The sequence below is a fragment of the Phoenix dactylifera genome, chromosome 2 (assembly GCF_009389715.1).
Source record: "Phoenix dactylifera cultivar Barhee BC4 chromosome 2, palm_55x_up_171113_PBpolish2nd_filt_p, whole genome shotgun sequence".
In the NCBI taxonomy this organism is placed as follows: Eukaryota; Viridiplantae; Streptophyta; class Magnoliopsida; order Arecales; family Arecaceae; genus Phoenix; species Phoenix dactylifera.
This window is the reverse complement of record NC_052393.1, coordinates 8,660,343-8,676,053: the sequence shown is the minus strand read 5'-3', so window position 1 is coordinate 8,676,053 and position 15,711 is coordinate 8,660,343. Positions and strand designations below refer to the sequence as shown.

At 35.8% G+C, this 15,711-nt stretch overlaps 1 protein-coding gene across 1 annotated transcript in view; it reads right to left on the bottom strand.

Moving 5' to 3' along the window:
- LOC103716322 (uncharacterized protein At3g06530) overlaps positions 1–15,711 on the bottom strand; it is a 37,317-nt gene that overhangs the window by 20,196 nt on the left and 1,410 nt on the right. Inside the window, exons 6-18 of the mRNA XM_008804274.3 lie at positions 11,356–11,526; positions 9,560–9,615; positions 9,322–9,411; positions 9,096–9,244; positions 8,800–8,882; positions 8,563–8,691; positions 8,385–8,459; positions 7,851–8,019; positions 3,986–4,125; positions 3,774–3,881; positions 584–764; positions 240–340; positions 9–158 (exon numbers count right to left, since the gene is read on the bottom strand). Coding sequence (XP_008802496.2) covers positions 9–158; positions 240–340; positions 584–764; positions 3,774–3,881; positions 3,986–4,125; positions 7,851–8,019; positions 8,385–8,459; positions 8,563–8,691; positions 8,800–8,882; positions 9,096–9,244; positions 9,322–9,411; positions 9,560–9,615; positions 11,356–11,526 — 1,602 coding nt within the window. The remainder of the gene's footprint in view (positions 1–8; positions 159–239; positions 341–583; positions 765–3,773; positions 3,882–3,985; positions 4,126–7,850; positions 8,020–8,384; positions 8,460–8,562; positions 8,692–8,799; positions 8,883–9,095; positions 9,245–9,321; positions 9,412–9,559; positions 9,616–11,355; positions 11,527–15,711) is intronic.

Sequence of the window (15,711 nt, the reverse complement as noted above, 5' to 3'; positions counted from 1 at the left end):
CCACACACCGTGGTATTCTGTTTAATTATTTCCATGTATCTTTTCAGTAGGCTCCAAAAAATGCAAATTAGGATTTTGACATTCAAAATGTCAACATCAGCATTCAGCAGCTGGTTCACCAATCCTATGCAAGATTTATCAAGTTTGTCCAAGTTGAGCTGCAAATAAGGTGCAAGAGAATAAGAATAAAAATAAAAATTAAAAAAATATACATAAAAAGTCTGACACTACAGATATACCTCATCAACAAGACTAAAACCACCCTGAGGTTCCATCTCATGCCACTCATTCTTGAGTGCAGAAAAGCAAGCTTGATATAGCTTCAATAGGCTCCCAGATTCTAACAGCATGAGATATAGAACACTTGTTAAAAGTTGTCACATCCAATAATTAGGCAACTAAAATAGAGCAACTGCATGTGCTGATTCCAATTTCAGAAACAGGTCCTTAGTAGCAATGGTAGATATATGAATCAGCACGAATTAGCAGGACAACAACAAATAAAAGTTAATTCCAAATGTGACAGAAAATCATAGCTGGATTTAGGTGCTCCCAACAAATCATTAATAATTAATATGCATACCTTCATTCTGCACCATTAGTGCCTGTAACATGATGAGATAGAATAAACTCTTTGACAATCCACCACAGTTGCTGCATTCAACCAACCACTGCATATGCTCTTCAGGATTTGTTGCAAACATTTCTGCTAAAGCTCCAATAGTTTTCATGTTCATGGAAGTGGCATGAGCAAATTCCAGATTCTGCATTAGGTTTACACTTATCACAGTTTAGAATATGCATCGTTAACAAGTATGACGAAAAGAAAACACATGCAAAACAAGATGAATACAAATGCATGTAGATACACATACAAAGATATAATGCACATGCACCCACGATATTAAGATACAATGACGTGCTGCATTGAATTTTATATGGGCATTCTAATCAATATTTCATTCTTCTTTGTTGTTTATACAACTTTTGCCCATCAAGTTTCAAGAAACCAAATTGCTTCCAGGCTCCTGTCATGTAGTCATGAGCCTTGTTTCGTTCTCAGGGTTAAAAAAGAGTAGGAATGACCATCAGAATGGGAGGGAATGGAAAATAAGGAATCGGAATTGACGTTATGAAAGAATGCACAGGAAATGAATAGTGATTCCATTCTAAAGTTCAATTTAAACAGTAATATTCTAGAGGGGAATCAATTTATCAATATTCTGAATATATCCTTGATTAAGGAACACAAACAGTAACCATATTTTTAAAATTTTATCTTTAATTGAATGATTTGTATTCATAATATACCCCAGATAGCACTAATTAATTCATACAAAGATATCTTCTGTTCCCATTTTGTACCATGCATGCTGACGACTAATTCATATTAAACATATCACTTACTCCCAAACGAATACGAATGACCATTACTCGCATCTAATTTGGTTCAGAGGAATAACAAAGAATTGTAATAGGAGCCACAATGGAACAGGAATGGAACATGAGGACTTGAAATCAGCATTTTGTTCCATTATTTGGGATGATTCACGAGAAGAATTAAGATATCAAACAACCCACAATAGCAGATGATATTAGACAATTTATACTAATCATGATCAAAAAAGCACACAGTATCTGAATAACATATTAGATAAGACAAGTTGACAGGTGTATCTATTTATAAACACAACACACAACACAATCACAACATCCAAAATACCTTTAATCAAATCTTAAGTCTGACAAACTTCATCACTATGCATCAGGTGCTCCCAAAATATACAATTTTAATGGCATCATGTAAATATTCTGATTTGGTTTATGCTTTAAAAGCATCCAAATAAGCTGAGTTTTTACATGTTTTAACATTTAAAGATCATCAACACTGGTTTGAGTTCTCAACTTGTGGCTTAAATATATTATAGCATGGTAACTCTAGGTTTTATTTATTTTGTTCACCTGATGCAAGGGCAAGAGACCACCAAATACATCATTTTTAGTGTTTTTTCTTCTTGGAAGATCATGAACAACTGCATAAATCCTCAATTTAAAATGCCTATCACAGATTTTGCATGATTATGATTTTTGCCCCAATCCTCCAGCTAGAATATATAAATTTTTCAGTATTTATGAGAGGCCAAGCAGAAATAGAGCCTTGATAAAACTTCATTGTGCCGCATTTTTTAACAAGTCCACTTTGAAACCTCCAACATTTTATCGGTTCTAATTTGATCAATTACACAACTAGACATGTATGAGCCACAAGAATGTCATGACTCTCACCTTGACCAAGCTGTCAGGTAGCATCCTTTTCAAGCAATCACAGAGTTACACTTTATGTTGGCTTTTTTCTTGCCACAACATTAATCAATATGATATCCAGACCTGCTTCACAAACTCCTCCCTTTGGGTTCACATTTTTTTATGTTTTTGTTCCCTTGTCCTCAAAATCCAGAAAAGGTGGGAAGGGTTTTGCTTATGTCTCTTTGGCATTGGATTCTGTTTGCTCAAGGAAACAGGTGGCATTCAAGCTCTAGCGGGAGCGAACTCCAAAGAAAAGTTAAGAGGAAGAGTTGTAGGTACGAGGAAGGGATTAAGCAGGACTTAAGATGGTCATATGCCCTCAATAATATATATATATATATATATGAATATACTAACAGTTATCGTAAGCATTCCTCTATTTTTGAGAAAAACATCATAGTTTAGGAATGTTTTTCCAGTTTTATTCTCTCTACAAAGGGGGAATAGTTTTGCTTTACTTGTATAGTTTTGCCATCCAATTCCAATGGAAGAAGGATAGAAAAAGAACATTTTCTTGCAAAGGTAGGTTATTCACTTTATGGAATAAGAAAACAACATATGAACAGGACAAGAGGTAGGAATTTGAGGGCAAGAAAAACTCTCTCGTGACGAAGTTGGGTGCCGGCTTCGTATCACAGGGCATACAGCACTGCATGGAGGAGAAAGGAAGGGGGGTGCTTGGAAATTCAGATAAAGAAAAGAGAGAAATTACAAAGAATCAGGATAAGAATGGTAGAGAGATTTGAAATGCAATGAAGGCAAGAGACTTGTGGGAGATAGTTCATCTAGTCATGACAGAGATTCGACCTCAAAGCTTGAGATGTAGAAATAATCCTGATACAAAAACTGGATTGTGATATGAGCAAGAGATATGTGTGAGAGAATATTTGTATGTTCAACAACTTAACAATCAAAAAGCTATGGGTGCCCGGACAGAGTCGACAATCCAAATGCTGGATTGCTTCTGGACAGAAAGGGGTGCTTTTAATTATAATATAGACAAACGATGAGATCCAAGCACACCCCAAAACATTTTTACTCACATTCTTTCTAAAACGAATTTCAAAGAAACTAGAATTCTAGGCATTTTCACATATCACAAATTTTATAAATCATATGCCATAAGGATATAAAATACAGATATTCCATGAAATGGTCCATGGAAATAATTCAGAGCATGCTAACAAGAATATTTTTGCATGAATTCAAGCATTAGTATTTGGGAAATAGACAGCAGGATGGAAGCGAAGATGAGAAGATAGTGAAAAGGGGCAATCTTCAATTGGTTACCAACCCTTACTTCTATATCTGAGCCATGACATAGTTGATATAAAAGTTTGTAACGTCAATGTTCAAGGATGATACACAGCTTACCATCAGAAAGCTTACAGTAATCAAAAAGATATGCATACAATAATCAAAGTATGATAGTAGTCATCTGAAGTTCATACATTCAAGGTATTTACCTTCATTTGATCAGAAAAAGATGAATCACATACAATTGAGCTTTCAATATAAAATGGCCATTCTACTTGCTTAACTAATTCCAGAGCCTTCAAATTCACCCTCCATGTCTGTGAAGTACGGAACGAGGACAATTTAGTAATCATAACTAGATATGCATCATGAAAAGAAAGGTGTACAGGAAGATAACAATTGAAATAGAACGAAATGTGACCTTTGGAAGAACAAGAAGCAAAGGGAATATAGTGGTAGCAATTTCCTTTGAACAATCTAAGTGATGCGATCGAAACTCCACAACCAAGCGCTCGAGGCATGATACAGCAATATTGCAAGCTCGTGATGTTTTAGATGTATCTAAAGAGACAAGGAAACGAATGAGAGAGATAGAAGAAAATGGATGCATATAAAATGAACATTACAAGAAAGTAGCACATAGTATAAGAACTCCTTCCAAGCAATGCAAAGTTCATTGATGACTGTGATGAACAACAAAAATTATTAAAATAATTAAAAACTGCAAAAAATTAGCAGACAGCATCCATCACCAAGGAAAAAATGGAATAAAAAGAGGAAAAGTGCAAAGCAGCAGCATTGTAATATCCATCACCAAGTAAGTTATTCTAAGAAATTATCTACAAGGATTTCTAAGTCGCAGAAAATTTTAATATAAACCTCAGACACCAAGCGGAAACACCTATTTGACGTCTCAGCAACTATGTAAGAGCAATTTAAAAAGGTTATCATTGTTCTTATTTTTATTGGCCCAAACCAAGATTGAGTACTGCATCTTGCACCCTTGTCTGTCAGCAGCCAGGAACGTACTTCTAACATGTCATACCAAGTCCAGACAGAAGAAATGTAGAGAAGTCACCTATACACTAATAATACATGAGGATATAGAACCCTTTTTTAAAGGGTTTTTTGCATGAATACCCTCCTAAATATTGGATTTTGCAAGAATACCCTTCCAAAATTGATATTTGCATGTATATCCTCGTAAAACACTTGTTTTGCTATTCTACCCTATTTTTATTTTTATTTTTGCATATGTACTCATGTTATGTAACGACGCTAAAAGATTAACGGTTTTAAATTAAAATGATTAAAATATCCTTAATGGATAGACATGCAAATAGATCGCGATCCCGATGGTAGGAGAAAAAGGCAGGGACAATAGCAGAATTTTAAAATTTTATTTTATTTTTAATTAATATAAATATAATTTTTTTTAACACCATTAGAACAACCGTTATATTAGGGCCATTTGTACAATAACAAAGTTTTACGAGGGTATACATGCAAATATCAATTTTGAAAGGATATTCATGCAAAATCTGATATTTAGAAGGGTATCTATGCAAAAAATCCTTTTTTAAAACTGAACACTATATTTGCCATCCTTGGAAATAAACATGTTCTAAAGCTTTAAAATACATGTCACATGTTGGAATTAATTTTATTTTACGATGACATCAATAAAAACATGAACCTCATTATTAGCAGCTATGAACAATGGTTTTATTTTATGACAACAACAACTAAAGCATGAATTTCATTATAGCAGCTATTAACTACGATATGATTTAGTAATGTCCAATTCCTTAACTAAACAGTCTCTCCTATTTACTAGACCATGTAAATCATATAAAACATCCATTACAAAAGGACCAAATTATCACTTCAGCGAATGATTTCAATCCCTCGCTGGCAACCCTAACAAAGTGGGATTCCTCAAAACTTCTATCTAGAATCACACTCTTTGGCACTAAGAATACATATCTCAGCATACTTGAGAATGCATTCTGATAGCCTGACACTGAAATCAAGATAGAACAAATGCCCAATCTGGAAATCACACACAAATAAATACGAACAGAACAACAAAGCACAGATGCAGATACAGGATATGAATTTGACAATATACAAAAATGCCAATAGGATAAACTTTGAAACATAGGAAGCTGTACAACTGGATATATCGATGAACAAGGTTTGCCATACCGAGTGTACCGTACCATATCATTACCAAACCGGTACGCAGTCTCATACTGTACCGATGCTCGATACAACTCACCCTCTTGTACCGAACTGCATACCAATATTGTAATAAGACGATACCAGTATCCAATACCAAGGCGGCGAACCTTATCGATGAATATATATTTTATGCATACATCCATGCATAATATATGGACGTAAATATAAATATATATACATATGACATAAACACGTATGTAAAGTGGAAGAGATCAAAATTCAAGTGGACAAGCAAGAGGCATTGAATACTGAACCAGGGGAAATTTCCAATAGCTTTTTCTTGCACATTTAATTGCTATTCCATTAGACCGTATGTCAGCAATTTCTTAAGCTAATATTCGTTTTGGCATTCAAATAGATTTTATGTTGTTTTCTTATGTTATTGCATGCAAAGCCTGTCCACTGATTTCCGCCTCCTCCTAGAATATCCACTCTTCACACTCCTATAAGTGGTTCCAACTTTACAATAGCTGGTCCCCTTAGTTCAGCACTTGCTCTAAGGTAGGAAAAAAACAGCTAGAAAGAACAAGAAAATCCACCAAAGAGAAGTGGAGATTGTATTTATCTAGTTGCATAAAATGATTAAAGGAAAGAAAAATATCTTATCAAATAGATGCTAGCTATTTATGCTTCCCTTAATGTGCCTCACACTTTTAAACCTACCATGAATATTGTACATACATAGGCTTCATACTCATGCTAATAGATTGTCAGAACTTTCCAATTTTTTGTTTGCAAAGTATTTGCAAGATATTAAATGAGTAGACTGTAAGCATCTCTACTTATTAAACATATACAATGCCAATTCCTTTACATGGATTGATAAACATCGTCGGTAAGTCTGCTGAAAGACTCCTCAAATCTCCACTCTCTACACCTAATTACAACCCCCCCAAAAAAAAAATAATAATAATAATAAAATAAAATAAAATAAAAAACCTTTAACAACCGTGCTTATCCTGATTCACCCCTAGCTCTCTTGAGAGAGAGCAACAAGTTCACTAGTCAAAAATGGGAATGTATTTAGCCAGTTAGACTAAAAAAACATGACAATATCACATCTGATGGACTATAGATGTTCATGCTCCCACTTACATGCATTGTATGCATCAAGTGCTAGCATAGATAGCCACTTTGCTTTTCTAAGATTGTAAGAATGTGAAACCCTTTCGACAATGTTCAACAGTGTAGTTCCAGCAGTGTGCAGTTCAAAACATCATTTAACTGCATTAGCACTGCAAATAACAGCTTCAATCAACCAACCATAGAACCACATTCAAATAACATATATCTTCCATGCAAAATTGACAATAGAGAGATACATGAGGCTTCCAAGCAGAACTGCTGTAGACAATTATAAATAGTACCTAGAATTTAGTAGCAATAAGATGATTGGCAAGGATATCTAGTCAAAACAAGTCTCAGAAAGACTACCATAAGGATGCAAGTTATGCGGACAAAAACAGCCAACCATTGACTTTTGTTATAATATACTCCAGGCAATGGACAGAAAGCACAAGCAAGAAACTATGAATAGATTTCATCATTCATCGCCAATCACTAGAACAAACATCAAAAGTCATATCCTAAAGAAACCTGAAATGAAAACAAGGGCAAGAGCTGGCTTAGGTATGGAAGAACAGATATAGTTTTCTAACAACTTTTTAAGATTGGTTAGCGCCTAGAGAATGTCTAACTGGAATAACATCAAATATTACCAAAAGAAAATTATGGTTGACAAAATAAGTGGTCTTATTTTCTTTTCTGAAGGTGAGTTTGATGTTCTGCATCTTTGGATACGCATGGATCTGGTCATCAAACCAATGATAATCAATGGGAGCAATACCAGGTTCTTGCTGACGAGATTAGAAGAGTTGGGGACAAGGTGAAGGGTTCAATGGAAAATATTGAAGTTGGTAAACCACATCAGACAGAAGATCTCAGCTATTATCATGCAAATTTGACCGACAAGAAAAGATATATAAAAATATAAAATTGATAAGTAATACAAAAAGATTGTAAAGGACATGGACAGTACTCACTTTTATTAAGTACATCAGTGCATCTGGAAAGAACATCACGATAAGCTTTGACAAGACAAGGAGCATCAACTATCCCAGCCAGTCCATCTATGGACAAAGCCGCTTCAACAACACTTAGATCATCATCATGAAGCCCACGTATTACTGCATTTGTTAAATTTATAGCCTTCTGCGCCATTTTTGAAAGAAAAGAGGCAGAGAGCCATCAATTTTAAAGATCAAATCAGTTAACACACAAGAAACCCAAAGAGCTGATATACATATAAAACAAAAAAAAGCAAATACATAGATCAAACAAAACAAATCTAAGTCACACAAAGGACATGGTTCAGTTACAGTTTCCTGTGAACTAGCAATCATGCGACGTGTATCACAAGGGGACATAGATCTGGGTTACATGTGGCAATTCAAAGCAGTTGTCGGTTCTGACCTATGGCTCCCATGATATACATCACAGTTTCTAATTTTCAGAATTGCAAACTAAACAGCTTCCTACAGCAAATGTTCCATACATTAACAATAACAAGAAACTACCTGTGGATTAGCTGCCATACTTTTCAGGACACCAGATGCAGCTATATTTGATAGTGTAGCTCGACGAACCGCCACCTAGGCCATATTGATGAGAACCGACAATTGGAAGGGCAGTTAACATCAATAAATTAGCTGAAGAATTAGTTTTCCAAAGGTGACATTTCAAAAGAAACAATACCTTTGGATGTTCTAAAGAGAACCATATTTTAGGATCAGAGACCTCCATTGGGATGTCTAAACTTCCATTGAACATCTGGGATAGTGTTTCCAAAATGGACTGCTCATCACCTGCATCGATTTTGGAGTTCTGGTGTACACAAGCAAGACAAACTTAAGACCGTGCAAGGCAGAAGAAGACAGTGCAATAAAAATGCAACTGCGGTAAGAAAAGAAAAACCAAAATACTGTGACAAACCTCAAGAAATTTGCAAATAGCTCCACGAAGTTCACATGGGTAGTGCTTATCAATCACAACCAAAATTTTCTTTGCCCAGTTACCTAATGTAAGTGCCACAAAATCAATACGAAGTTCAGGATAGCTATAAAAAGGAGGGAAACAGAAGAAGAGTAAAAAAACACGTGCTCATATCAGATACAGGTAAAGATTTGGCATATAAACTTTGAAATTGAGGGAAAAAGGTCGACTGATAGAGATGACTCATTCCCAAAAAAAAAACTTCATTCCTTATAACAAATTTGTAACATGGATACCTGCTTCACGTAAACTTGAATTCTCCAAGCCCCGTGACATTTTCATACAATATGAGAGCACCTTAGAAACAATCTTTCCAACAAAATCCTTTAAATCTAGAGCCTCTATCATATTAATCAGTTTAATGCAGCAGGAGTCATCTGATGTACTGCAAAAATAAAAGCAATCAGTTTCCACACAATAGTGAAAACAACAATTGGAAGAACAAGTCAAAAAAATAAGCACCTATATTCAATCAGTGACTCCAGATACAGGCCCAAGAACCTCTGAATATTGAACTCACTGGACAATCCAGAAAGTACACCAGGAAGATCCCTTAAAAAGGGCAAAACTAGGTCATTAGAAGTGCAGTACAAAAAAATATAAGGATTAGCAGTGCAGTACAAAAAAAATATTAGGAAAGAAAAACTCCGTAGTTGACCAAAATATTTCTCCTTAAGAAAAACATAGGTTAGAAACATACCTTATATCCTTCAGAAACATCAAAGTCTTCTTTGGAAACAACTGCACTGACTGTGACTGGATTTGAAAAGTCAAATCAGTCCAAGAGATGAGTATAAAGTTATGAATGGGTCATACATGATTTTATATTATGGAAAGTAAATGACAAAACGGACAAATGAACAAAGGTTTTAACCAAAATGCCATATAAAGAATCAGCATTAAGCCTATCTCTTATAATCTGAATTATGGATGAGCTTTTTACTACTAGTCAGCAAGATGTACCATGATTTAAGTTATAATATTCAGCATTACACCAACTCCAAACAGCTGGAGCAAAGCTTAATAATTATGTAATGGTCATAAGAAAATTGCAAGTTTACAAACAGTTTTTTTGAAGGATTTCATTAAAATATGACAACATGTATGGGTGCATATGCAAAAACCTCCATGTGATTTGCTATTACATAAAATATTTTAGTAAATTATATATTAAATGGGTAACTTAAGAGGACGACATTTGCAGGGAATATCATTATGACAGAGATATAGCTCATACTTATAATATAAAATTAAATGATTAATATACAACTTTAGAATGGCCAAGACATATCAAATGCTCCAGCAAAAAGGAAAAGGAAACTTACATTCATGCTTACATCGAAGAATGGAATTTGAACAACCCACCTCTGGATGAAGATTATATTTCTTGTATTGATGGTTAGAAACTAGAAATGAATGCTTAGGTCATTTTTTTAGAGGGGTGAAAGACAATGTTGTACGATACAGAAAAGTCAGCTGATCAGATTTATAAATCACTGACTAGATCTACATGCTCAAACCTAATTTTTGACCTAAGTAGTTGGTAGTTACTATCAGATTTATGGTAAGCAAAGGATCACACTAAGTTGCACCCTTAAATAGGCTAATTATAACTAACTCTTTAACATGAGAAATTCTCATGGAAGCAAAAACGCAAGAAAACATAAAATAGTATTGGTTTCAAGATAGCAAAATCTTGAACCCCAACTATTAAATGACAGAATTATAACTACCAAAAAGCCAAAAACAATGCAAATGCAAATAATGGTTATACATCAGCAAGTGACATTAACCCACTAATTATAATCAAGGAGTCTGAATATTTCATGCTATATCAAAACATATCATGAATTGTAGAGAAGCTCCAGAAACACAGGCTATCATGCTGAGACATGTCTCAATCTACCTAACACAAAGGACATCGCAGAGAACCAAGCATCACTGACATGCTCATTGAGCTTCTGAATATTTGCTAAAAAAATCACCAACTAATTAAGGACACAAGGAAAATAGGAGAAAACAAGATAAGAATGCTTATGCTAATTCATTGAAGCAGCTCAGTTTTCAAGTTGATGTCGTATTTGAAGTATTACAATGGAAGATTGAAGAACAAGTGGACAAATGCATAAAGGCAGCGATTGTAAGTTACTCATTTCCTGAAAGAAGAGAAATCATTCACAGGGGAATAAGGGGGCAGCAGAAGGGGGCTTTAACAGTCATTGATCAATATGGATATCCAGGTAAAAGTTATTCCCTCATGATATACCAGCATCCAATTGCACCTACAATTCTCACAGGAGCACTTCTAGTTGTGCAAAACAGATAAATGCAAGAGATTACTTTTTCAAAAACTGTGGAGGTATTAAAGGGGTGAGATCCAGATAATCTCCTTTACATCCTCCATTTTGTTGTCCTTCCAAAGTCAACAATTTTATACAAATAATTACAAGTAAATATGGAATGGTGTGCTCCAGATCAAATACCACCGCTTCATACCTGCACAAGGCTAATTATAGCCATTATCATCACACGAAGCCATGGTAAGTCCACTGATAGATTTGCATCATGCTGAGCCATTCGTGCAATAAACAAAACCAAATTTTGGCAGAGTTTAGGTGCCAATGTTGCTCTAGTTGCTAGTAAACCAACAACCATCAATGCACCAGCCTGCAATAATATTTTGGAGATTTATCAATAGTAGAAAATTAAAACTTTTATTCTGTTCAACAGGAGATGACACATGAAAAAGAAATATCATAAGTATGAAAACAACTATTCCCAAAAATTTAAGATGTAATATGTTAATAGCATTTGATAATGCCCTTTATACAGTGCTTCACATACCAAAGCATGGAAATCCATAATTTAATTAGAAATATATGTAATGCAAAAACTCTAAAAATGAAGATAAACTAATGTACCATAAAGCAACACTAGAAGCATGAAGCCTACTAACCACCAATATGATGCGACAACTGGAAAGAATTGTGCTGGTGCATAAGCTTGCAAATATCTATACCACATAATGGACCAGAAACTGTAGTATAACGCCATTTTTTTAACAGACTCACAGTCTTTATCTTATCTAGATAAAAAGAAGCTGACTCTTTTATTATCCAATCTTTACAACTCCCATCTGTCTGGTGGCATCATCTTCTCAAACTGCAGCTAATGTGAGCAATAGATGTTCCTGGCCTCAAATGAGTACTTCAAAAGGCCTAATTAGGCATCCCGGCATAGCAACAAATAGAATTTTAGACCCAAAGAAATATGGAGAAAGAGTGAGAGCACCCCAGCATTGATTTAGCAGCCAGGAACACCACCCAACAACCTGCATATGCAATTGCTCTTACCAAGATGAAGGCCCCTATAATAATCAAAGTGGTGAAGACACCAGTCATTGCACCTGCAGGGGGAAATTGTTTCCCTATCAACCAGACTGTAACCCACCAAAAACTATTCCATTTCTATTCATTGCTTAGTCTCTTTCTTCAGCTAAACAATTTTCTTATTAAGAATCTTCTGAAAGTAGAGACTCTAACATGCCACCACCTGTTAAAGTTCTTGCCCCATGCATCTCCTAGCCTACCTACCAGACATGTAACCCACCAAAAAACTGTTCCACTTTTGTTCCTTGCCTAGTCTCTATTTCGAGCTAAACAATTTCCCCTCCGTGTCTGAAGATGGATCGTCTCAGAGAGCATCACCTTGTAGCCAAATTGCCCTGTGATGTCCTCATTGACATCCTATCTCGGCTGCCCGCCAAATCAGGATGGAATATGTTTTATACTAGGATACTAGGATTTAATATTTTTAGTTTGTGAGGCTTGATTTAATAATGGACATGCCATTATTATCTCCATCTTAATTCACAATCCATTCGCCTGAAAGAAGATTGCACGAGTCTTTTGGAACGGGACATTCAGAGGAATAGTAAAGGACGGAAGTCTAACGATGTATTTCTATCAACTTCTACATTTTTTCATTCTATATTTTAATCTCCCTATAATATCTTTTTTCCCATTCCCATTGGTGGGGGGCACTAGTCGGTGTTGCCAACCCAGGGCAGGCTGCTGAAGCACATGGAAAAGGGAAAAAACTTGAAATGGGAAAAAATGATCTGACAGAAATAAAAAGCGAAGAAAAAAAAAACGAGACATGGATTTTTTTTCCCTTAGGGTTAATTATCTCCTCTGGTTGAACTGGCCATTAACATTTGTCTTTTGTAAATACCATGTCGGAAGCCCCGCATACTCAGAACCTCAAAGTTACGAATGTTGAACCTTCTTCCGAGCCTTGCTCTTGTTCTCACATCTTCTTCCTAATGTTCCCTCCGTATATCAAAATCAATATAATTTCCTCAAGTCTATTGTATCATGTATCTTTCAATATGCAATAACCAAATAAATATCTAACATTTATTTGGAGGTAATTTCTCCTACCTTCCAAGCCAACTTTTTATCGCTCAAGTCTGTTTGTTTGGTCCAACTTCAAGTAACTGAATAGGCAAAGTCCTATAGATGACTTTGCTTGCCAATCAAGCCCAAATTTGAATATGCATAATGTAGGGAAAAAAATCAATACTAGATGCATACAATGAATGCAATGAAAGTGAGAGATTTATCTTCTTCTACGAATCAAGATGCACAAGTATAAATCAGTAAGCACCATGATGCATTGCCATGCATGTGAATCTACCATATACACAAAACCAATCCTCAAAGTCCATTCCAAAAATCAGGTAACAAAATTGAATTTGAATTTTAGCCCCTTAAGCAACCTAAAGGGGGCTGATTAAACAGATAAAGGCATGCACCACAGAAATGCATTGACACTAATGGTACTCAATATTTTTCAAGGTTTGTAAAGCATCTAGGAGTCAATAATGATATAAGCTAAGGTAAAATAATTTAATTAAAAAAATTCAGTCCATTGCATCAGGCACTGTATCACTAGTGATAGATAATTGCCCCTGAAAGATGTTAGATTAGAAGACAAACATTGCCCTGATGAGATTTCCGTGTTTAAGGTTCCCACGGTGGATCGTTATAGTTAAGGGTGAAATTCATTTTTCCCCATGAGAGAATGGATTGATGCTTTGTGTTGCCTTAGAGAGGTTTCTGTGTTATGCAGTTATGTGATGTGCCTTTGAACTTCATTAAAGTAATCAGAGCTTTAAAAATCCTGTGAATATGCATTAGGAGGAAGAGGACAAGCATAGGCATATTAATGGAATGAGAATTAAAATTTATTTTGTAAATAAAGGGTCTCTAATTTTAATCTTTTTTAACTGGTGGGTATCAATGCCACATTCTGCCATAGATAATTTGAAGATAAATGAAGTTATATAAATGTTAAGTCTATTACATAGTACCACAAATATGAAAAGGAAGACATTCAAACTTTTTTAAAGTAATCAGAGCATTTGGAGAAGGACAAGCATAGGCATATTCATGGAATGAGAACTAAGATTTATTCTGTAGATAAATCTCTATTTTTAATCTTTAACTGGTGGCTATCCATGCCACATTCTGCCAAAGATATTTGAAGATAAATGATTCTATATAAAGTTATAAACGTTAAGTCTATTACATAGTACCACGAATATGAAAAGGATCATTAAAGTAATCAGAGTTTTGAAAGATCCTCTGAATATGCATTACGAGGAGGAGGACGAGCATAAGCATATTCATGGAATGAGAACTAAGATTTATTTTGCAAATAAAGGGTCTCTATTTTTAACCTTTAACTGGTGGCTATCCATGCCACATTCTGCCAAAGATATTTGAAGATAAATGAAGCTATATAAATGTTAAGTCTATTACATACCACCATGAATACAAAAAGGAAGACAACCAAATTTTATTAGAGTAATCAGAGTTATTAAAAAATCCTCTGAATATGCATTAGGAGGAGGAAGCCAAGCATAGGCATATTCATGGAATGAGAACCAAGATTTATTTTGTAAATAAAGGGTCTCTATTTTTATTCTTTAACTGGTGGCAATCCATGCCACATTCTGCCAAATATATTTGAAGATAAATGAAGCTATATAAATGTTAAGTCTATTACCTAATACCCCAAATATGAAAAGGAAGGCATCCAATGTTTTCACAAAAGAAATGAGTTTCATGCAAGGTCCGCCATACCGACAGTACCAACATACCGGTGGGCACTGGTACCGGTACGGTACCAGTATCGTATCGAACTGGGTCGCACCGAATCGGTTCGGGAACAACACGCGCAAGAGCGCGCGGGGCGCGTGTGAAACGTGTTTCCGCACGTTTTTCTCGTTTTCCACTTAAAACCGCAGCCCGCAAATGCATTTGCCCCGCGCTGTTTTTCTTGCGGGACGCATTTCCCGCGTGGGCGCGTTTTCTGTGCGGAATTTCTTTTCTTCCCGAGCCTTCTCGTTTTTTTTTCCTCTCTCCTCCGCTCTTCTTCTGTAAGCAAGCCCCGACGAGGATCCTCTCTCCTTCGTTCTTCTCCCGCGAGCAAGCCCCTATGAGGATCGCCCCGACGAGGCCCGGTACCGATAAGCCTCTTCTTTCTTTTCTTCTCCTCTTTCTCTTCTTCTTCCTCTTCTTCTTCTTCTCCTCTTTCTCTTCTTCTTCCTCTTCTTTCTTCCTCTTTCTTCCTCTTCTTTCTTGTTCTTCTTCTTCCTCTTCTTTCTTCTTCCCCAACCGGTTCCGACCCAGAAGGGGTCGCAACCGATTTTATATGTCGTACCAGACTGGTGCCTATCGGCACCGGTTCGGTACAGGCTTAACCGACCAAAACCGATTTTATATGTCGTACCGGACGGGTGCCTATCGGCACCGGTTCGGTACGGGCTGAACCGGTCGGTTCAGC